The sequence below is a fragment of the Gloeophyllum trabeum genome, assembly GCF_000344685.1.
Source record: "Gloeophyllum trabeum ATCC 11539 unplaced genomic scaffold GLOTRscaffold_00019, whole genome shotgun sequence".
Lineage (NCBI taxonomy): Eukaryota > Fungi > Basidiomycota > Agaricomycetes > Gloeophyllales > Gloeophyllaceae > Gloeophyllum > Gloeophyllum trabeum.
Genome location: NW_006920428.1, coordinates 115,138 through 136,123, shown reverse-complemented (window position 1 = coordinate 136,123; position 20,986 = coordinate 115,138). Strand labels below are relative to the sequence as shown.

The window sequence follows — 20,986 nt, the reverse complement described above, 5'->3', positions numbered from 1 at the left end:
CCTGTGCTGAATGCCTGGTGTTACTTCAAATGACCTGTGTACAGATTATAAAGTCCCCCGCGCAAGTGCCGACATGAGGACAGCATTGATCATCGCCCACACTCTACTCCGCTATGCAGACCGAAGAAGTCCCGATCTCATTCCTCGTCCGGTTTGAGCCGGGTGTCATTCCCCCCCAGAAAATACGATGGGAGCAGATGCACATACCGTCATGGGAGTTGATCTTCCGAGGCAAGTCTCTTGCATCTTAGACTAGGGCGCACAGCGTCGGTAGTGACGGCTTCATACCCTCAGGGAAAAAGGAGTTCATCGCGAACGATGTCTACCCTAAGCTCACCCACCCCGCGCTAGTCACAGAGAGGCTCGAGACCGACGTAGGCTTCATCCATAGTAATAAATATGTTCACTGCTGCTTGCTGACCCTCCATGCCCTAAGCCCGCGGTCTTGCTGATATCAACTGGCGTGCGGCACATTTCCGAGGCCTTCGACTTCCAAGCTCCCATCAACGCATGGGTACCAGTAACAACCAAGCTCGTCCCGAGCCCCACTTCCACTGGCACAACAGCGAAGGCCGTCTACGGCCTGCTCGTGCGAATCCTCGAGCAAGGCGAGAAACCCGAGTTCCGGCAAGACGGGACCTTCGTGACCCTCGACCCCGCCCAGATAGTAGATCCCCAGATGCACGGGCCACAGACGATGCAGTCCTTCCTGAATGACGGCATGAAGCAGGAAATTGCGCTCCGATTCCCCTCCCGGGACGGTAAGAGCCTCCAGCTGGAACACTATTTCGAATGCCGCTTCGCTGGAAGACTTTTCCTCGAATGCGCCAGCCGCTGCGCGAACGACTTCCGGGACGGCCTCTTCCTCCTCGACCGGTTGCTCAACAACCAGAGGAACCTCGCGTGGACGTCGGTGAGTCTCAACGCACTGAAAAAGAAATACTTTTCAGGTCAGACCATAAGTGACCCCGGACCGCGTTAGCAATACTCACTTGGACTGCAGGAGATACCATCCATTACAACGACGATGTCGATATCATGAGAGAATATATGTGCGCCGCGTCAAAGCGGTTTAAGGCCCTGGTCCTGGAATTAGCGACGCATTGCATCTTCAAGTACGAGCAGGACTCGGTTGTTCTGCTGATGTTGAAAGTTATATGGCAAACGCCTTTCTGCACTGGAGATTGGGGCAAATTCCTGAAACGTAGGACAGACGGAACGGTAGAGAAATGGACCATTGGGATGTGAGAGTACATACGTGAAATGTTATGGGCGCTGTCAATCATAAAGGCCATTACTGCACCTTTTGTCTACATCCTCAGTCGTGTGTACTCTCGGGCCTGCATATACAGCTAGGGTCACACCACCCGACACTCGTAACGGCCTTACAAGCCGCCCTATGCCTCTGCCAATCCGCTCGCTGACACTGCGGCCTATCCCATCACCCATATTCACTATAACCTCAAATAAGAAACCACCAAACTTACTCACCCGCAATACCTGGTGAGCTTACACCCTGCACACCGCCTCAGGTTCATCGCGGTGGTCATCTCCGCCTTGCAATAGCAGCAGCTCGCAGCGAGCGGGAACCGGCCCTTAGGCGGGGGTCCCGGGCGCACGCGGAACGGGTTGGCTGGGGGCCGTGTGTGGCCGGAGGCGACAGTCATCATGCGGCTGGTCATCTCCAACCCCAGCTTACACGGGGGGTTCTCCTGGTTGCACATGAAACGGATCTGTGCGAGGTAGAGTTAGGTTTCTGCATCAATTCGCAGGCGCGGAACCACGCACGTAGACGGTCATCTTGGGAGGGTCGAGGTGGGGATACGACATCGAGTAACAGTTGGTTTCCCTTGCTGGGAGACCTAGCGCATATATGTTGCAAAGTCAGTACCCATCCCGGAACAAAAAGGACGTACAGTACACGCACCACAGAACTGGCAATTCCAGTTATTGCTGTGTTTGACGTCCATCGACGCGGCGTGGGCGAACTCGTGGATCCACCTGTTCAGCGCGTCCTTGTCCTCGAGCAAGTCCCGGGACGGGAGTTGTGGACACATTTCTATTTCCGAATGGCCCTCGCTGCCACAATCGTTGCGGCAGGCATGCAGAAGATATGCAGGTCACTTACTGTCCATATGCCACAATCGTGACCTGTGCGTGAGGCAAAATAGATTTTGCAGTCTGTGGGAGGCTCATGTTGGGCAATGTGGATAAGAGGGAGAGACGAGTAACCTGCACTTTGAGGAGCGCGACTTTATAGCGAACGCTGCGTGGCGGAGTGGCTTCGTCTTTGCTTTTTGTCGTGTCGCGTATCGTCATCGCCAGGAATGGTAATACCATGCCCGCTTTGGACCATCTCTCACCGGTCGCCGCAAATAACCATCTTGCAATTGAACAAAACAGAGTCGAGTGAACAGAATGCTCGTGGAATCATCACGAAAATTCTGTCACTGAGCTCCGCTTCGTGTCATGGAGTCACCGGGGCTTATCGAGTTTACAGCGCTTAACATGATAGAAAACCAACAACAACACACTGTAACGATACAGCAACAACAGAGCACACGGCACATACAACGAAAGTTGTTGATCAATTATTCTGCGGGAGCTCTGGCAGCCTCCTTTTCGCCGCGGAGTATCTTCTCGACGTTCGACCCAATCTTGCGGCGCTCCTCTAACGATAGCTTCGGCGCAGTCGACGAATACCCTAGTTCTACGGTCAATGGGTTAGTGAGAGCGGGAGTGATACGGCGGGAGTGAAGCTTACTGAGACTGGCGTACTGCAGAGGGACTTCCTCGCTTTTCACGGGGAGCTTAGATAAGTCGAGCGGGTAAGAGGGGCCGATCCAGGTCTTGCGGGTGTCATGATCCCTTCAAACAGATATCAGACACGATGTGTCCGGATCAATCATTGGCCACCTACTTTCTCTGTGCCGCGAAAGAGACCAAGACATATGAGCAACCAAGAAATTGACCCTGAGTGTTACCAGCGTACCTCCTCCCGAGTCAGCGGATGAACGAGAATACTGGGACAAGTCTAAGCATTCCTACGGCCAACGAAGAAGACTCGGCTCACCTGAGCTCCCCGCGGTTTATACACAGGTACGAGAACACGCTCGAGAATGACTCAGCCGGACACCAAATCTCGTATGATCCTACGCAGCTCATTGCTACTTCCCGTGCCTCATCTCGCCACTGCGCAGCTTACCAACAGGATGCGGGCCCATGGGCTCCATGTTCACCCTCCACAGAGGCACCGCGACGAACGCGCCGTCCCTTCGCAGTCTCAGAACCGCATCGCGAAGCTCGAGCGCAGCCGCGTGCTCCTCAGCGTTATGCTGGTGGAAGTAGATGTCTTTCGCATATCTGTGCTCAGCCGGATTTCGGGTGCACAGGCAAATCGATCCCTACGGAAGTGCCATTCCCTGTCCCCGCCGTTTAGTGGTCGTTCGAAGCAGACGAAGACTGAGTGCCTACTTCACCTCTGACTCAAGAACAGTCTCTAGGTCCATTTCAGGGCTCATATCGATGTTTGATGAGGCGAGAGGTGACGGTTCGTACTGGATGGTTCAAGTCGCTAGGAGCGTGCTGGAGCGTGACCATTCGCGAACAACGGTCACTGCTCGTCACAGTTTGTGGCTTGGAACCCTTTTGCTCGGTTTCGTCAACGTCTGTTGTTTCGTCCGTCTCCGTTTGTTGCTGCAGATGCCACCAGAGCTGTTGCTTCGCCTTGGGACTGTGCTCAGAGGGAAGTTTGCTCTTCATCGCTGTGGACGATGGTCTGCGAGCGATGTCCCGCGATCTCCTCTCTGCGCACAATACCGACCCCAATCTACAAGAAGATTTTAGTTGAAATCCACGCGGTTCATAACTGGCCTCTGTGCCTGTACGCGACAATATACTGCGGCATTACTGCAACCGGTAAGTCACGTCGTCTTCCGTTCGTATCGCAGAGTCCGGGCAATTTAAACCGATGTGCAGAATACTCATCTATTATCTAGTGTCGGTCCAGGGATGGGTCGTGCAGAAGAATAGACGTTGCTGGGATGCCACGATTCTACACGACTCCGACCGGCAGATAGATCTCCAACGCATGCCGGTTTCATACATGTGCAGCAAAAAGGTACCGTCGTCGTATTGAGCTACTACATACATCATGACGCGAACAAACCTACCCCTCCTGATCACTGGGCACGCCGTTTGAGGTACATCCTATGGACCCAAGGTGAATACGAGGACATCGTGCTGGAACGTAGACGATCTACTCACGGGATATGCAAAGCAGGGCTACAGTAGTACTTGAACCAGATGTCCCGAGGCCGCGTCCCGTCTCCGCCCATCTTGACGTCGTAGTTCAATAGGATGTGCGCGAGGACGCCTTTCATGATGCACGAGGCTACGAACCGGCCAGGCTGTTTGTCGGTCTCGTCAATAAACGTCGCCAGTAGAAAAGTGAAGGTGGGACTCACGCTGGGGATAATATGATCAAGTTTCGCAGACGCAGCCAAGATCAAGTTAAGTTTCTCAAAACTTGATGAAGAGGAAGGTCAACGTACCAGACATGCTTCCCGTGCCCAAATGGCTGGTAATACGGACTGGTGCGGATAACTTCGTTGACTCTCCCTTGTCCTGACGAACTACTCTCCTTATAGAACCTCAACCCATCAAAGGACGTCGCCCCGGGGTAATGCTGCTCATCGAAATGGTTCGACCAGGTCGTCGCCACGTAAGTGCCCCGCGGTATGTACGTCCCATCGGAGAAGCTGAACGGCTCACGCGCCCTTCTCGGTAAGCTCGCTTTTAATGAAGTTAGTGTCGACGGACGTGGTTTAGGGTGTCTCTCAGCGCTCACTTGACCCGATGACGTTGAATCGCATCGACTCCCTGAAGAAGCTGTCGAGCTTCGGCAGCTGGTCGATCGCGTTCTTTCCCCACCCATGGAGTTGTACGGCCTCTTCGACTTCTGCACGCAGGAGCGGCACGTATTCCGGGCGAAGGGCCAAGGTTACTAGAGCGTTGATGCACGTCTGCGCCAACGAGAATCAGACTGATGCGCTCTGTGCGTTCTCGGAATAAGGGACTATAAGCATACCAAGGAGAGCGAGTGGAAGGCAGCTGCGTTGATTGCCATTATCCTTCGTGCTAGGGCGTCAAGTGTCTGCTCCTCTGGAGGGGCAGCTCCAATGAACTCCGCGAGTACGTCCTACGCTCCTATGAGACATCGAGCACGATCCTTCTGAACGTCTTTCACGTACGTTCATGACAGTCGAATCTTTCTCCTTTTCTGCCGTGTGCGCTCTCCTCTCTTGTATCTCCGGCTCGAGGAATTCGAGCAAAGCCCGTGTTTTCGCCTCAAGATTGGTCAGTAGCCAGCCGCCGATTCTGTTATGCCTTGAGGAACTTGACTATGCAGATAGGATTGATTCCACTTACGGCCTGATTATTTCGGGGAACATGTGTATGAGGGAGGCCCTGATAACGATATCCGGACCGGAGTTCAGTGCAACGTTGATGTAATCCTGGTTCCGACCTGCATTAAGTCTGCATCAGCCCGGCCAATCTCTTCCTGTGGTGGCAACTCGTCTGCTCACAGAGAGGCTCCCCTACCACAAACCGACTCGACGTCCGCGCCACGACATTCGTAAGTGATTTTACGATGTCCAGCTCTCTCCACGATTCTGGGAGCGTTGACGTTAGCGAGATGTTATTCACGGTTTGGCCGGAGAGTTACTCGCCGTCGGTGCCCTTGCCTATCACTTCTTCGAAAGCGAAGAGTAGTTCATCCAGGCAGGCTCCAGCGAGGCGGTCATTGTTACGAGGGAGCTGTCAAAGTGAGTCAAGCTCGTCCGACCGAGGTCCCGTTGTGATTGCAACTCGCCTTGCTTCGGAGAAGGGGTACGTGGTATGGATTGGTGTAGATGGTCTCACCCATCAGATATCTAGTTTGATTTTCCTACGTTTCGGTGAGTACGCCACCTCTGTATGTATACCGGCAGCAATGTGCACCTCGTAGTTGGAGTCTCGCTCAGACAGGATTTCTTCAGGCATCTGATACAGCTCGTTAACTGTGATAGGTCAGCACACCGGCATACGACCTCTCTCAACCCAACGCACTTAGCTGATCGCTGTCGACTAGGATGAGCCAATCTGTCCATCGAGGTATCTTGAAGATTCCTCGCTCCCTATACTGTTCCTGCTTCAGCTGATATGGACATGCCCCCCCCCCCCCTCTTAGATCGCAATACCTTCTGATGACCCTCCTGTATCATCTTCTGTGAGGCAAAGTAAAACCTGAAAGCCCCGTAGTAAGGTCCAAGCCATTTGGGATATCCGGCCGGTGGTATGCCTCTCTATAGGGCGAGTAAATGGGAGCTTCCCAAGCGCCAGTGGTTACGTACCTCTGCAAGCAGTATGGAACACATATGCAGGACCAAAAAACAAGGCACGATAAACCATGCGACGCTGGATCCGTCCCCAGGCCATGTAATCCCCGCTTTGTCGATGTCGGTCATTGTGCTTCGGAAGTCGGGCATGGACACAGAATGCAAACAAATGGCTTTAAGGAAGGTCGCACACTGTCTTGATTGGGCTGACGTGGCGCTCATGGAGGTTAAGATTATCTGACATAGCGCGGTGGTTCGGACTCATCAACGCTCTCTGTGTTGAGCAACACCCTTGTGGGCGTCCGCAAGCGACCTTAATGCAGGGGACCAACCGCGGGACGAGGTTAAAATGTGCTTACGTAACTCATTCACCCAGGCTTGTCAATTAATGCTGCACAAAGTGACCGGAGTTGAACACAGCATGTGCTTTCACTTCAAAAATGGTTACAATGCTTGCGATAAGCACAACCGAGCCTCCGTTCAGCATGCACCGAGGGCAAATTGTCGTCGAAATCAAGGTAAGCGCAAAGACTGTAACTCAGCGATAGGACTATGTCCATCGAACCCAGCTAGCAGCTTATGAACCCACGAGGGATACTTGATTCAGGTACGCCGCTTAAAGTACATCCTGCAAGGCGATCTCTGAGCTCGTGAGATCCGGTACTTCTCTGAACAGACTCACGGAATGTGCATAGCAGGGCTGCAGAAAAACTTAAACCAGATGTCCCCAGGACGCGTCCCGTCTCCGCCCATCTTAACGTCGTAATTCAACAGGATATGCGCCAGGATGCCTTTCAGGATGTACGACGCGATAAAGCGGCCAGGCTGCATTGCCAGTGGATCCCGTTCATGAATGACGCAACCCAAACGGAATCAAGACAATATTGCACTTACGCTGTGGGTGCGATTGCAGGTGCGAGTACGACATTAGTACTCTTACTAGAGGGGACTGGGACGTACCATGCGTGTTTCCCGTGCCCGAACGTCTGGTAATACGGACTTGTGCGGATCACATCGTTTACCTTTCCCTGTCCCGAGGAATTCGTCTCTTTATAGTATCTCAGGCCATCAAATGACGTCGCTGAAGGATAATGTCGCTCATCAAAATGGTTTGACCACGCCGCAGCGACATATGAACCTCTCGGTATACGCGTCCCGTCGGAGAAGCTGAAGGATACTCGCGCCTTCCTGGGGAGGCTTGCTTCATGGCGTGCAGATCTATCAGCGGTGACCATAAGCAACGGACAGAACTTGATACGCACTTGACCCGAGGACGTTGAACCGCATCGACTCCTTGAGGAAGCTGTCCAATTTGGGTAGCTGGTCCATGGCATTCTTGCCCCATCCGTGGGTTTGGATGGCGTCCTCCACCTCGGCTCGAAGGAGAGGGACATATTCCGGTCGTGTGGCTAGCGTTACCAGGGCGTTGAGGCACGTCTGCAAAGGGAAGTACAGTCATCATGAAAGCCCTTCCGTCCGCCGAACGCGATGACCGTACCAAAGATAACGAATGGAAGGCAGCGGCATTTGCTGCCATCACTCGTCGTGCTATGGCCTCCGGTGCCTGCTCCTCGGGCGGGGCTACTTGCATAAGTTCCGAGAGTACGTCCTGCTTTCACGTTGAGAATGCGACTGGAGTCATAACACCGCTGCACGAACGTGTCTAGTGCTCAGGTCTTTCTTGGTTTCTGCTGCGAGTGCTTTCCTCTCTTCTATTGCGGGCCCCAAGAAGTTGACCAGGGCCCGTGTTTTCGCGGGTAGGTTAGTGAGGAGACGACCAGAGATTCTGGTAGGTCTTTAGCGCACTCTGTGGTTCGTAGTGCAAATGGAAGGACCTACGGTCTAAATATTGAGGGGAATAGGTTAATGAAGAAAGCCTTGATAACGATGTCCGGTCCGGATTGCAGGGCTACACTGATGTAGCTTTCGTCGCGACCTTGCAGTGGCTGTGTCAATCAGGATTACAACGTTCGACCCAATTTCCTCTGCTCACAAAGAGGTTCTCCGACGATAAATCGGCTAGATGTTCGTGCTACAACATTCGTCAGCGGCTTCACAATGTCTATGTTCCTCCATGATTCTGGGAACGACCATGTGAGTTAGCCATTTATGCGGGATTCGTCCTGCATTTACCGTCCGTGCCCCTTCCTATAACCTCTTCGAACGCATAGGGGATCTCGTCCAGGCATTCCGCTCCGAGGAGGTCATTGTGACGAGGGAGCTGTTAACCTGTGTTAGGCACGGCGAATCGAGATAGGACACCGGTGGCGCACCTTGCTCCGGAGAAGGGGGACATGGTATGGATTGGTATAAATGGTCTCACCCATCGTATACTTGGTTTGGTTTTCCTTTGCCGTCACTAAGGTGAGCGCCGATGAACCGTGTATGGTTTCACTAATCAGGTATACCTCGCTGTTAGAATCCCGCTCTGACAATATCTCCTCTGGCATCTGATACAATTCTCCAACTGAGTCGCGTAGTGGGTCAATAGACCGCCACCCTGCATTTTTCCCAATCCAACTCACCTAGCTGGTCGCTATCGACTATTATAAGCCAACTCGTCCACCTGGGCACCTTGAAAATCCCACTTTCCGCGTACTATTCGCCATTAATACACTGGGATGTCTCTTTCCTAAAAGAACCTACCTTTCTATGACCCTCCTGTATCATCTTCTGCGACGCAAAATAAAATCGGACGGCCCCGTAGCACGGTCCCATCCATTTGGGATATCCAGCGGGGGGGATACCTCTCTGGAGTAAAATTAGTCGATATTCCCGAACGATTGGCGGGTGCGTACCTCTGCGATGATTATAGAAAATACGTGCAAAATAAGAAAGAGCAAGAGTACAACATATCCAACACTGATCCCATCTCTTGGCAGTTCGCCCACGCCGGTCCTGTCGACAAGGTCAACGACAGCTCTCAGCAAGACGGACATGGAGCCAGCAAATGTGTTGAGATAGCAAAAAGGGCGCCTGACACAGGTTCACTCCCTGTTCCCCTGCGTACTTTTTCGATATAAATGAAGGCGCATACTACTGCGGTAGCGGTTGACGTTTGGGCACAAGGACGGTGATACTCCTTGGTGTAGCGTGCTAATTTAGAAACTCGTCATCCCGTCCTCTCCAAGAGCATGTATGATATTTGTGCGGCGTCCGCTGACTACCTTAATGAAGGGATCCAATCGGGAGTAACCCTGACCGCGCTTCCATAACCAATGACAGAGTAAGATACGTGCTTCGTGATCTCCGGCGTATCATTTAGTATTGCGGACGGATGAGTACTAGGCTGTGTGGCGCGCTGCAAGCATCCCCGACTCCCACGGTAGTTGGGAGGAGGGTTCTGTCGGGAAGAAATGGTCGCTCCACCATACTCGCTCTCGCCGTGAGAACCTCATGTAAGCAACGTCCCGACCGGACCGACGCCACTTTCGTTTCGACTTGAAGACAACTGCCCACACACACCTGACGTGAAAGGTCAAAGTGATGCAGTGCGTAGCATTCGATAAAAGGATGCATTGACAAAAGTGAGGCTGACAAATGAGACTAGTATCTCTGAGCGGGGACTGGGAGGAAGCCCCTTTAAATACTGATGTAGATATAAGACAGGACTATATCAATACTGTGTATGTGTCCGTACGCGTCAAGACTGGCATTCCGCAACTTGACCAGACACTAGTACTGGAATACTTGATGGTTTCTGACTGGAGTCGGGGATTGGCGCTTGCGCCACTACGATTGGTAGGACAAATACATTTGTGCAATATCAAGACGCGTAACCATAATACAGCTATCTTACAATTAAGATCACTCCTCATAAACTTGAAGCCACGTCACCACTAGACCACGACACCATCACATCCCCGTGCTGTGCATGCTATGGTGGCTATTTGCCCATTGTAAATCCTTCCGGAGTCATGGTCTTTCCAATATAGGTCGCCATTCATCGGCCTTTGCTTGGAAGGCGACATAGAGAGCCGTTTGCATGAGGAGAAAGAGGCCCGAAGATTGTTTTGGAGGCTGTCGCAGAGCTACAGATGCATATTCAATAAACGAATGAGCAAGTAGTCACGTATACCCTCTGATACCTACAGGTATCCGCACTGATATACGAGTCCATGGCTTATCCTCGAGAAGCAAGTCAGGACCCTCCCTTTATGAGCGCATAAAACACGCACCGCTCGTTATGCTATGGACACAGGTTGATGGTGAGTTGGAATGCGAGTTGCTTGTGTATTAGCAAATGAAATGCGGATTGGCAATGTTATATACGCACCAAGGAAGGTTTTGGAGAACCTCGGGCTTCTGTACGCGCTGAGGCGACCGAGCAATCGACGACCGCAGGATACGTCACTAGCAGAGATGACTTAAAGCGAAAGCGCATGTCCAATCGACAGCAGGATGCCTGAGGGTTTCACGGAGTACGACACGAACCTGCGCCACAGGATTTTGGCAGTGTAAATTGAGTACACGTGTGTGTCGATTGATAGGTCGGAAGCTTGACAGATCCTCAACGTTCCAGCATACTCGACATGGTACAAGCAAAAGCCTGCACAAAGGCCGAAAACAAGATTAGACTATGTGACGGCCGCATACTCGGCCAGACCTCCTAAAGCCAGGAGTGGCCGAACGACAGATACGCTTGGAAATATCCCACGGAGCAGGATTGCATCCACTGGTATTCCCGACTTCGCTTGCATCCCCGAAACACGACTAGTCACTGTTGGCCAGCACGGCCATACCTGGGCACATATGGTTACTTAGGGGCCTGATGTCTCATACGACAGAGTCCCCCCTAAAGGGTCATCTCACCGTCAGCTGACCTCGGTCTAGAGATTACCTGATAGCTGCACTGGTATGTTAAGTTGCTATTGGCAAAAATGGTGAACAAAGCAGTGGGCGCTCATCGCTCAACACTAGACTCGATAGCGCACGGTATCTTCGACCGACGTGCCCATGTGGAGCGTTGGTCCTAACATTGCAGTATCATAGATCATCCCTGACGTCTCTCAAAAGTAGTCAGTTTGCCTTGGGTATAACTTGGAGCAAGAGCTTAACCTTGGTGCTGATAAACTCGCAGGATGGCGCTTCAATGTTTGTGCTCGTTATAATTAGTCTTGAGAGAATTATGACAACTTCGAACAAGTGAGAAATAACTCTTTCTGACCTACTGCGAGACGTCAGCCTTTCAATGTCGACAGCACTGAACACAGAGGGAGCTCTTAAGTTTGTTCTAAGTCGCGAGCGACTTGAAGCCGTCCTGCGATACGAGTGTCACCGGAACTAACCGGAAAGCTCCGGCGATGGGTATCGATGAGTCCCAGTGTCAGTGGCTGAGGATTCCAAATTCCCTACTTCCGTATCCGACGATTATACTATCATTATAGAACTCCACGGACTGTTTATCTTGTCTACTGGTGTTCGTCAGCATCAGATCCGAGTAACATGGCACGGGTAGCACGGATTTGGCCCGATACCTCCTAGCTTGTGTGTTCAGCACGTTCTGCGGTTACTTGTTCAGGTATGATCAGTTCCCATTGATCTTGTGAACGCTGACTGACGCCCGACTTTGGGCGGGTTTGACACTGCAGACGGCATACGACATTGAAGCTGTCGAGTTACTGAATATCTCTTTAACAGGGGGGAAATGTCCAAGAAGCATAGATGATGCTGCATTACCTCGCTATATCCTCGTAGGGAGAGCATGTCGGCAAAGTCAGCGGTCTCATGGCATACCCACCTCTACCAGTTCCCCGTCCCACACCACCTGAAACAACAGGAAGTGGCGGCATCAACTAAACTACCGGTCTTGATTTAGCTGTCTCTCGCGATTGGCTGAGACATCTAGTAAAGCACATCGACTCCACTCGCTGTCTCGGGTGCGCCATATAGAATTATACTTGGGAGAAGAATGCGCTTGCCGACTACCGGTCGCTTCGACGAGCTCTGGTTTGTCATCGTTATGGAACGATCTCCCTAGCGCGAAGCCAATTGGACACTAGTAGCCCGGAAAGATCATTTGCCGTATGTCCATGTCGCCATTCACAGCTGCAATGATGGCGTCAATGGGCATGACTGCTGCTCTTATGTCCTGGTATGTCCGGGTTCAGAGATACTAATCACGAACGCATGTCCTAATAGAGAGTACAATCTACGCAGGTCCCCCACGCATGGGTAGTACCTCGAGTCGAAAGTGACGAACTACGGACCCATACACTTCGACAAAAGGAAGTCGGAGGGCGACGGTGGCGGATCCGGCACGGCTGCCGGAGACGCCCCAGATCCGCGATATACTACTCACTGGACGCGGTCCACTGGGATCATATTGGATGGTAGCTTCTATTCTACTCTACTCTGCGTCATGCGTCACTGATGTTAATGTTCAAGAGCTACAGCGCTTCGAATCAGGTATTATGGTCGCTGCAACAGTTTCTCGGATTTTCCAGTGGCGTGGAACCGAGAGAGTTCACCTATCCTATATGGTATATCCACAAGCCTACATGCGCCCACAACCTTTAACCAGCCAGACGCTAATTGCACCCGGTTCGCCAGGGAGAGCGTAGTATAAAGGCTTTGAATGATTCGTGCGCTTGAGGATATTCTTCCAACTCCGATCCTGTCACATCCTGCAACTGGACGAACTATGTGGGCATCGTTTGTCCTACTCGCTCTCCTGATTTGTGTCGCGTCTCGGATATCCAAGTTCCTCGATGGCTTGAAGGTAGGTTACATATCGAGCCTCCGTCATTACTCGTTCAACTCGCAACCTAATGACACCTAGAAAGTTGGGTATCTTCCGGGATTCCGATGCGCATTTGCATCAATGTCTTTCCCCGGGTCCATGCTGCCCACGAACTACTTCAATCCAGGTTTTGACTGGTGTTGGAAGTGGAAGCATAGTAAGAGAATTCATTTGTTGCCTCTCAATTAATTAGAGGAACTCATCGTACCGCAAATACTAGGCTATGACTATTACGGGTCCCAGGTTATTTCCTGTGTCCCATTCCTCTCTGGTCGCCCAGTCGTCTACACCCGCTCGATAGACGTCGCGAAGCAGATCCTGTGCAGTCCTCAAGGCTACTGGAAAGATCCTGAGCATGTTGCACCCCTCACGTATGTCCAACTATGTTCAAGCGCATCCGATCTCTCACCGTCACCTCCAGGATCTGGGGCGACAGTCTTCTTACCGTGAATCACGATGTGCATAGGAAGCATCGAAGGATTGTCGGTCCCGCGTTTAACGGCTCAAGGCAGGCTCTTTTAAGGCTCTCTATGTCGGATGTGACTAACCCCTAAATCATAGTTACACTCTGGTTGCGCAAGAAACTTCACGCCTTTATGCGGATATGATGGAAAGCGAAGGCTGGTGCAAACAAGCAACAGTGAATCTGGAACCGATAAATCCTCACCTTGGCAAGGTGAGCAAGTCCAGGGTGACAGTAAAGTGTCGATTCCAACCTTTTCTGCATCAGTTCACCCTAGGCGTAATATCTCGATGCGGATTCGGACTTCCATTCCCTTGGACTAGCGATACTGCTGAGGGCATGTCTTTCGACCGTGCCTTGACAGTTGTATCCGCCGGGACTATCCTACGACTGATTGTTCCCCGCTGGGCATACAAGTTGCCGATCAAGAGGTCCTTTATTCCCTCAATCTGCTGATCGTGAAACTTACCGGTACATTGAAGGCTCCACGAGATCGACGAGGCTTTCACCAACTTGGCGGCTTTCATGCGGACTTTCGTCTCAGATAAGAAGGCCGAGCTCGCGACGAAAGGCGACGGAACCGGTGGCCTGAAGGGTGACCTATTCACCCGATTAGTTGCGGCTAGCGAGGCCGAAGGGAAGAATGGGCTAGAGGATCAGGAGCTCGTGCGTCTTTCATGACTGTCAGTTTCCGAGGCTGATTGGCAGGTGACAGATCGGGAATGTCTTCACTTTCATGTTCGCTGGTCACGGTGAGGGGGTATTATGTAGTGGTAACCCGCCTGTCGCTAATGAAGATCCAGAGACAACTGCGCACGTCCTGCAAGCGTGTCTTGCCATGCTGGCTCTTCAGCCAGAGGAGCAGGAAGTATGCTATGAGAATATTACCCGGGTACTGGGGGAAAGCCGAGACCCGGTGAGTAGTTCGTTATCCGTATGCACCCAGAGTTCTCATACCAATCAACTAGACTCTGGAGGATTTCGATGCGTTGGATAAAGTAGTCGCATGCTTCCAAGAAGCCGCACGGATGTTCCGTACGTGATTATCATTCTTGGATTGCGATACGCCGGATAAACATAGACTTTGACGTCTCAGCTGGTGCATCCGTAGCATCAAGAGATACAGAGGATACCGTCTCTTTGACTCTTCCTCCAGAAGAAGGTGGGAGGATAGTCGTGCTGGAGCCTGGTGTGAGAATAGTCTGTGACATAGTGGGCATCAGTAAGCGCCACGATCGCTTTTCCCCGGCCTCTCCGCTAATATCTCTGCGCGCAGATTATAACCCACGTATCTTCCCTGAGCCGGAGCGTTTCTACCCAGCTCGTTGGTACGGCGCACGCGAAACGGATTTGACGTACTTTGGGTGGGGACCTCGCCAGTGCCCGGGCCGTAAATTTGCCATGGTTGAAGCTGTGTGTTTCCTCTCTCTCCTGCTTCGCGATTGGACGGTAGAGCCCATTATGAAAGATGGTGAGAGTAAAACACAGTGGAGAGAGCGGATTCTGCAGATGACACTTGTTGGCCTCGCGTTCGGCGTCCGCGATGTGCCTCTTCGACTGAGACGGAGAGGCACGGCAGAGTGGTAAAGCTGAACTGTTCTGACCCCTTGACTACGCATTCAAACCTATTGCATGTATCAATAAATAGATTCTGCCGGCTTTCTCTGTACATTGGGCCAAAGACCGAAGTTGCACTGTAAAAAATATAAACTTACCGAACATTGCCGTAGTCCAGAAAAGGAAAGCTAATTACCTTTCTGGGGGAGTGACATGGGGTTGCACCGCTTTCTAGCGATTCATTTGCAAATCATTCAAGACACCAGCGCTGTATACATATTGACATTTTCGCGCCCGGCCTATCCTACACACTTATCAGAAAGGTGGCAACTCCCGTTGTCAAACGCGGCATGGCAAGCACGAACCAAGATATCCCCGCACTTCAGCTCACTATAATCGAATATGGGTGAGTTTCAAGTTTCGCTGAAGTTGGGACACAGAGGCCAATGCTAACGGGGAATGTGTACAGTGAGGGACTTCGTGCTGAAATTGATGCGCGACCCCTGCTACCTTCCAAGGATCTGTTGGGAGACATGCCCGGGATACACGAATGGGCTCAACGGCTCCTGATTGACATGAGCGCCGACCTAAAGCATAGCCAGCCCTGGGCGTGCGCATACTGTGGTAAGAAACCTACTGCCATGCCACTCAGAGCCTATGTCCAATACCTGCGTAATATAGGCCAGCCAGCGAGGGAGACGTGCTACCAAGTCGTGTCCCGGCTGAATCTGAGCCCTCCAAGATTGGATCTATATGTGCGCAGTGTAATTATATCGCATAGTTGAGCGTGGCTTACGCCTCCTGCAGGTATTTCACGTGTGCGATTCTGACAACCCCCCATGCCAAGCTGAGCTCCAAGCAGCTCAGGCGCAGATGGCGCTAAGGTCAGGCCAGCCGCCGCGGGGAGGCGCGACTCAGATCCCTCGCCCTCCTGGTGTGGTTTATCCGCTGGCTAGTAGCTGCGCTTACTGTAAGGAGGATAATACTGCCGACATCCGAGAGAGCACGGTGCTCAACAGGTGCAGCGGTTGCAAACTCACGAGGTGCGCGGAATACTGCACGCACCCCTAGTTGCTAATTTGCGACACGTCTCCCCCTCAGATATTGCGGGTGAGCACAGCTTTGTGAATACGGCTGAGCTTCGTCGACGTTTCTGACTTCCGTGAAATAGGGTGCAGTGTCAGAAGAAAGACTGGCCACGCCACAAGAAAGTGTGCAAGACGATCAAAAATGTCAAATGGGTCTGGTAAATGGGCTGAACTGTGCACTAAACGTGGTAAAGATGGGAGCCCGGACATGATTGTCTCGCTCTTCGAAGTACATCTGCCGAGACGATCACAGAACGTAATGCATATGTTGTCTGGTCCCACTGATTAGTTTCCACCTGGACCACTCCAACGGATCTGCTTCGTGACCTCTCCCCCCGTCTGAAACGTACCACACTCTCCAGTCCGTACGGTCACCGATTGCTACCATTGCTGTCTCCAGTCTGGAAACGGAGCCTCCAGGGCCATCCCCGAGGCGCCTTGTATTAAGGACCGCTGAGATGATCACATCTTTTGGGAACTCCGGGATGATACCCCTCTCCAGGACAACAAGTAGCATCTTCAGTCGCGGAAGGGAAAGCCTCCTCTGTGAGTTTTCCTACGAACGAAGCCGCCGAAGGCGTGCTCGGTAGCTGCGACCGATTCGCAGGTTCCTGGTATAAACAGCTCCTCTACCCATAGTACGACCCTAAGCAAACTATGAAATTCATTCCCGGGATCATCGATCATAATCAAATTATTCCTGCAAATCGTCGCCAACAGCTCTTGCACGCCAATAATCTGGGTCACCTATCGGACGAGAACGAGAGATGGCAGTATCCAACGATGTGGCCCGCTGAAGATACTTGACTGGCCGCGTGAGGCGAATAGCAGTACTGCGCGGGAGGGCACCCCGTACTGGCGGCACGGGGAGGTTGAAAACACGTTAAAACTGGGGTTTGTTCATGACCTCCCTGTCATGAACGTGACACGGGTCCGGCGGCGTCGATCAAAGCCCGATGAATGGCGGAAGATGTTGACGTCTTCGTTGACAGTTGACTTTGGACATTGATGTGTAAATATCGCAGGTGGTGGGACATATGGGATTGGAAGAACTACGTTGAGCTATTGCATTACGAAAGGTGCAGTGCAGCGTGTTCATTTCATTGATGCAAAGAAGAGCTTGCAGGTGATCCAATCAAGGTTCTGAAGCCGTTACAGGTAAGACCAGGGCATTATATTATGATTGAACTATTCTTACTCGTAAAATGTCATCGATCCAGGTCGAATGTCTGAACTAGAATCACAGCATAATGCACTTGAGGCTCAAGCGATTCTGAGCGACGTCGACGACGGTGAGAGGTGCATGTGCGGGTGCAAATATTAATATTTCTAGTCCTCGGCAAGAATGTCCTCGTCTCCACGTCCGGCTGGATGCAAGTGGCGCGGTCAACATCTCACGAATCAGAGTCTTTGCGAAGGGACGTTTGGCCTCTCTCAGTTCTTTCGATAATCTGACACTGAGACATTCGTCTACAGGTGGAGCTGTCGGGCCTGCAACGTATAACGTCTGACATGGCGGAAGTTCCGGATGGAATAAGAGCGCCATGGGTCCGATGATCAAGACGATCATGTTAACTCAGTGTAAGCTTAAAAGCCCAAACGTTCCCTGATGCAATAGCTGAACGTGGTCCTTCCTCTGCTAATGCTCACCATTCGCGATCTTCACTTTCCAAACTCGCAACCTCAACTGTCAATACCTTCTCCCTTCATCGGGTCTTCATAAAAGCCGCGATAAGCGCGTGTCGCATTTCTGAGCTAGACCGATATCCTCGAGACAATAGCTGCATATGACTGGATAAAAGCCACAACCAACCGCACCCCTCATTCCCTCAATCCACCCACTCCCACCACAATATGTCTCAAACCAAAACCATCTCCGAGCTGAAAGGTCACCCCGCTCTCGAGGGTCGCCTGAAACTCCACGCAGCCTGCGAGTCGGGCACCGTCACCGACGACCACTTCCACAAGCTCCTCTCCGGCTCGTCGAGCGCCTCTACCAAAGCGAGCGACCCCAAGGCCATCGTCTCGGTCGACTGGGCGACCTCGATCGCGATGGAAAAGGTCGAGGAGCTGGCCAAGGCCTTCAACGGTAAAATCTCCGGTGCGTAGCGACTGTCCCGGTTCAACGAGACGAACCCTTTTCTCAATCAATGTAGGCCCCGACTCCTGCAAGGGGTTGTTTAGCAACGGTATCCTTTACTACCGCAACCCGTCGATCATCCACGGGGACTGTACCATCTGGGTGCAGCCGTATGGCGAGCTCTTCACCATCGATTTCTATACCCAAGACGATATCCTCGCTGTGGTACGTGCATATATACTATTCTTGCCGTCGCCTTTCGTTGAATGCTCTGCGTTTGATATTGTCTTCGCCAGTTTAAGGGTAAGCGTTTTAAACTGGTATAGTGTTCCGCCGAGCTAATTGTGTCGTCTCAGGGACTCCCCTCGATGGCGTCGGAGCTGTAAGGGGATACGAAGGTACTGGCACCTGGGCTTAAGATGAAATGGCTTCATTAGTATCGGTGATCCATCGGTTCGCTGATGTCTTGCAAGATGATTGTACGAATACACACGCCGTGATGTAACTTTGCGAGAAATTTTAGCGGCGCATGTCTGGCTCTTCTTGGTACTTCACATAACAGTTCGTTTGTGCATCGTTACAACCACTACCTGACCCCGCAATATATGCTCCGCCGCTATCTAACCCTGTACGCCCACACACTTTCTCAAAGGATTTCCATCACGCCACATCGACGGTATAAAATCTTATCTACTTACTATGGCGGAATCACCAAGCCAGTTCAATTTTAAGAGGCATTCGTGGCTAGTTCATCGCAAGTTTCCATCAGCACCCAGTCAACATAACTCTTCTGCCCTCTTGTACGTAGCATCAGAATTTCCCGTAAGTATCGACCCCACTGGCAAGGGTATCCTTTGGTACATGTCCATCCAGTGGCAGTAGTGGTCCATCATTGATATTTCTCCAGCTGCTGCCTATCCCCATGTACTTATGTGTATACCCTGTATACTTAGTTATTTGGTATTTTCCAGCCACCCTGCACTGGAGGCCGCGGTCCGGCTCGGTCCGGTTATTGTCGGTCCTGGGACAGGACCTACTAGTAAGGTCTAGTTAACTCGGGAAGCTCCGTCTGGCACCGGCATCTTACCCCTCCTTTCCGATTCCCCTAGAATCGGTTTACTGTTCAGTCGTTGTATAGGGCACTCTGGTGATCGAAAATTGCCAGCGTTGAACAGGGGGTATACCCCTTATAGCCCAAATTACCTTAACTGTAACGGGAGCACCCTCCTTAAATGGAAGGTCCACCGATCCAAATCTTACCACCATCAGCAAATAGGAGCTATTACCTCTCATGTCAATAATTACCGTTTGTGAATAGGGACTAATTCCAGATATGTAGTGTGGTCTCGATCCTTTCAAGATCTCGGGCCAATGGCACTGTCAGGCATCCCCCGGCTGTGAGTGGAATTGCGCCGATGGCAAGTACCCTGCTGCCTACGGCACAAGATTGGTAAGTTACATACGAGGCATAGTACTGGCAGCATTGAGGCCTCAGCCTGATGACATGCATCTCAGCTACAGTATGCATGTGCACTGACTCAGTGACTCGATAGTAATGCTACCCGAGTGTAGTACTGAAGTAAATAGTGTATTGTGTATTGAAATAACTGTACTTGACACTGAGTATAGGATGATTGAAGGTTCTAGCCACACACAGTTATGTTTGAGAGTTATGAACTTATATGATTTAGTATCACTGAGATCAACATATAATAACTAGGAGTATTCTTGATGCCGCGCAGCACCCGGGAGGCTAGAAAGACTATTTACCTACTTGTAGAACCCTTGCCACTCGTTTACCTTACGAGGAATCGGACCTGGCGTGCCGCGCAGCGCCGAATACTTCCCAAGTTGTGTGATGGGGCCAGTTAGTGTATAATATATGTTCTGTATAGGTGCTTGCTAACCCCTATTACGAGTCCTGAGGTACGAAGGATGAGTCCTTACGCGCAAAATATGCCTGCGTGCCGAACGTTGTACCCCGTGAGAGCCTTTTGTGCCGAGAAGTCGTGGGAGTTATGTTTTGTATTGAAGACTACATTGTTGAAACTCCGATTGGAAGTCCGGTTGTATGTGAGACTACAAAACCACTTTTGGCGCATTTTTGTAGTCTCTGGGACCATTGTTTGCTCATTTGCGGGCTCAATTCTTCGTCTTATCTCTCTTTTATTTTCTCTAGTCCTGGTTGTATGCTATACAGGTCTACAACAATATTTTAGTGAATTTATCGATTGTGTGTCTTGTCCTAGTCCGCATGGCGGTTTTACTTTTATTGCTTATCGTGGGAATTGACTATTGTAGTGGCTTGTAGTCAGTGGCTGAGGTGCGGGCCGCGTCGGTTTGGATTCCTGGACTCTGATTGGCTCCTGCCTTCTATGACATAGGCTCTCTGCAGGTTCACCCGATCTGCAGAGCCATTACATCATTGGTATCTGGAATTGATTGCAGGCTGTAGAAGGGCCAGAAAAATTGTGAAAAATGCGGGAAATCCATAATATATTCAGAGCTCTATAGCAAATCAAGGAATATACAAGATGATCCTGAGAGGTCTAGTGAAATTCAAATGATACTTCAAGAAAGATAGGAATATTTGTGTCAGCTCTATGATATACAGTGTAAAATAGGGAGTATCTTATGCCCAGCTCAGGACTCGTAACCAGCCATGCACAGCATTGG

General features: G+C 51.3%; 7 protein-coding genes across 7 annotated transcripts; 4 read left to right on the top strand and 3 right to left on the bottom strand.

Moving 5' to 3' along the window:
* Window positions 1-113: 113 nt before the first annotated feature.
* On the top strand, window positions 114-1,248 carry GLOTRDRAFT_133721 (uncharacterized protein; the record flags this gene model as incomplete). Its single annotated transcript, XM_007872693.1, has 4 exons — window positions 114-208; window positions 266-374; window positions 437-950; window positions 1,004-1,248. 4 exons carry the CDS (start codon window positions 114-116, stop codon window positions 1,246-1,248), a joined length of 963 nt encoding a protein of 320 aa, XP_007870884.1.
* A 239-nt stretch (window positions 1,249-1,487) lies between these two features.
* On the bottom strand, window positions 1,488-2,057 carry GLOTRDRAFT_133720 (uncharacterized protein; the record flags this gene model as incomplete). Its single annotated transcript, XM_007872692.1, has 3 exons — window positions 1,488-1,733; window positions 1,789-1,862; window positions 1,928-2,057. 3 exons carry the CDS (start codon window positions 2,055-2,057, stop codon window positions 1,488-1,490), a joined length of 450 nt encoding a protein of 149 aa, XP_007870883.1.
* A 534-nt stretch (window positions 2,058-2,591) lies between these two features.
* On the bottom strand, window positions 2,592-3,521 carry GLOTRDRAFT_50391 (uncharacterized protein; the record flags this gene model as incomplete). The annotated part of the gene is made up of 7 exons (XM_007872652.1): window positions 2,592-2,710; window positions 2,765-2,868; window positions 2,985-3,023; window positions 3,074-3,152; window positions 3,206-3,352; window positions 3,409-3,422; window positions 3,475-3,521. 7 exons carry the CDS (start codon window positions 3,519-3,521, stop codon window positions 2,592-2,594), a joined length of 549 nt encoding a protein of 182 aa, XP_007870843.1.
* A 741-nt stretch (window positions 3,522-4,262) lies between these two features.
* Window positions 4,263-9,296, bottom strand: GLOTRDRAFT_82138 (cytochrome P450; the record flags this gene model as incomplete). Its single annotated transcript, XM_007872691.1, has 13 exons — window positions 9,179-9,296; window positions 9,027-9,131; window positions 8,906-8,978; window positions 8,789-8,847; window positions 8,654-8,728; window positions 8,514-8,601; window positions 8,374-8,460; window positions 8,220-8,316; window positions 8,040-8,166; window positions 7,879-7,992; window positions 7,643-7,817; window positions 4,550-4,794; window positions 4,263-4,409 (listed from the first exon to the last, which is right to left on the bottom strand). The coding sequence occupies exons 2-13, from the start codon at window positions 9,096-9,098 to the stop codon at window positions 4,263-4,265; spliced, it is 1,359 nt and encodes a 452-aa protein (XP_007870882.1). The 5' UTR covers window positions 9,099-9,131; window positions 9,179-9,296.
* A 3,663-nt stretch (window positions 9,297-12,959) lies between these two features.
* GLOTRDRAFT_82136 (cytochrome P450) lies at window positions 12,960-14,628 on the top strand (the record flags this gene model as incomplete). The annotated part of the gene is made up of 9 exons (XM_007872690.1): window positions 12,960-13,101; window positions 13,162-13,279; window positions 13,403-13,493; window positions 13,544-13,654; window positions 13,684-13,798; window positions 13,853-14,016; window positions 14,068-14,251; window positions 14,343-14,501; window positions 14,554-14,628. The coding sequence occupies exons 1-9, from the start codon at window positions 13,024-13,026 to the stop codon at window positions 14,626-14,628; spliced, it is 1,095 nt and encodes a 364-aa protein (XP_007870881.1). The 5' UTR covers window positions 12,960-13,023.
* Window positions 14,629-15,423: 795 nt separating this feature from the next.
* GLOTRDRAFT_118283 (uncharacterized protein) lies at window positions 15,424-16,579 on the top strand. The gene is made up of 6 exons (XM_007872689.1): window positions 15,424-15,548; window positions 15,612-15,766; window positions 15,824-15,897; window positions 15,950-16,185; window positions 16,244-16,252; window positions 16,314-16,579. Exons 1-6 carry the CDS (start codon window positions 15,493-15,495, stop codon window positions 16,390-16,392), a joined length of 609 nt encoding a protein of 202 aa, XP_007870880.1. The 5' UTR covers window positions 15,424-15,492; the 3' UTR covers window positions 16,393-16,579.
* A 1,501-nt stretch (window positions 16,580-18,080) lies between these two features.
* GLOTRDRAFT_112664 (uncharacterized protein) lies at window positions 18,081-18,941 on the top strand. The gene is made up of 4 exons (XM_007872688.1): window positions 18,081-18,331; window positions 18,387-18,535; window positions 18,607-18,613; window positions 18,667-18,941. Exons 1-4 carry the CDS (start codon window positions 18,085-18,087, stop codon window positions 18,726-18,728), a joined length of 465 nt encoding a protein of 154 aa, XP_007870879.1. The 5' UTR covers window positions 18,081-18,084; the 3' UTR covers window positions 18,729-18,941.
* Window positions 18,942-20,986: the final 2,045 nt, after the last annotated feature.

What these genes read in the sequence shown, in the direction of transcription:
- GLOTRDRAFT_118283 (XM_007872689.1), top strand. Translation starts at nt 15,493, where the DNA reads ATGGCAAGCACGAACCAAGATATCCCCGCACTTCAGCTCACTATAATC. An exon ending in CTCACTATAATCGAATATGG is followed by an intron (nt 15,549 to 15,611) that starts GTGAGTTTCAAG and finishes GAATGTGTACAG; the next exon opens with TGAGGGACTTCGTGCTGAAA. An exon ending in CTCCAAGATTGGATCTATAT is followed by an intron (nt 15,898 to 15,949) that starts GTGCGCAGTGTA and finishes CGCCTCCTGCAG; the next exon opens with GTATTTCACGTGTGCGATTC.
- GLOTRDRAFT_112664 (XM_007872688.1), top strand. Translation starts at nt 18,085, where the DNA reads ATGTCTCAAACCAAAACCATCTCCGAGCTGAAAGGTCACCCCGCTCTC. An exon ending in CTTCAACGGTAAAATCTCCG is followed by an intron (nt 18,332 to 18,386) that starts GTGCGTAGCGAC and finishes CAATCAATGTAG; the next exon opens with GCCCCGACTCCTGCAAGGGG.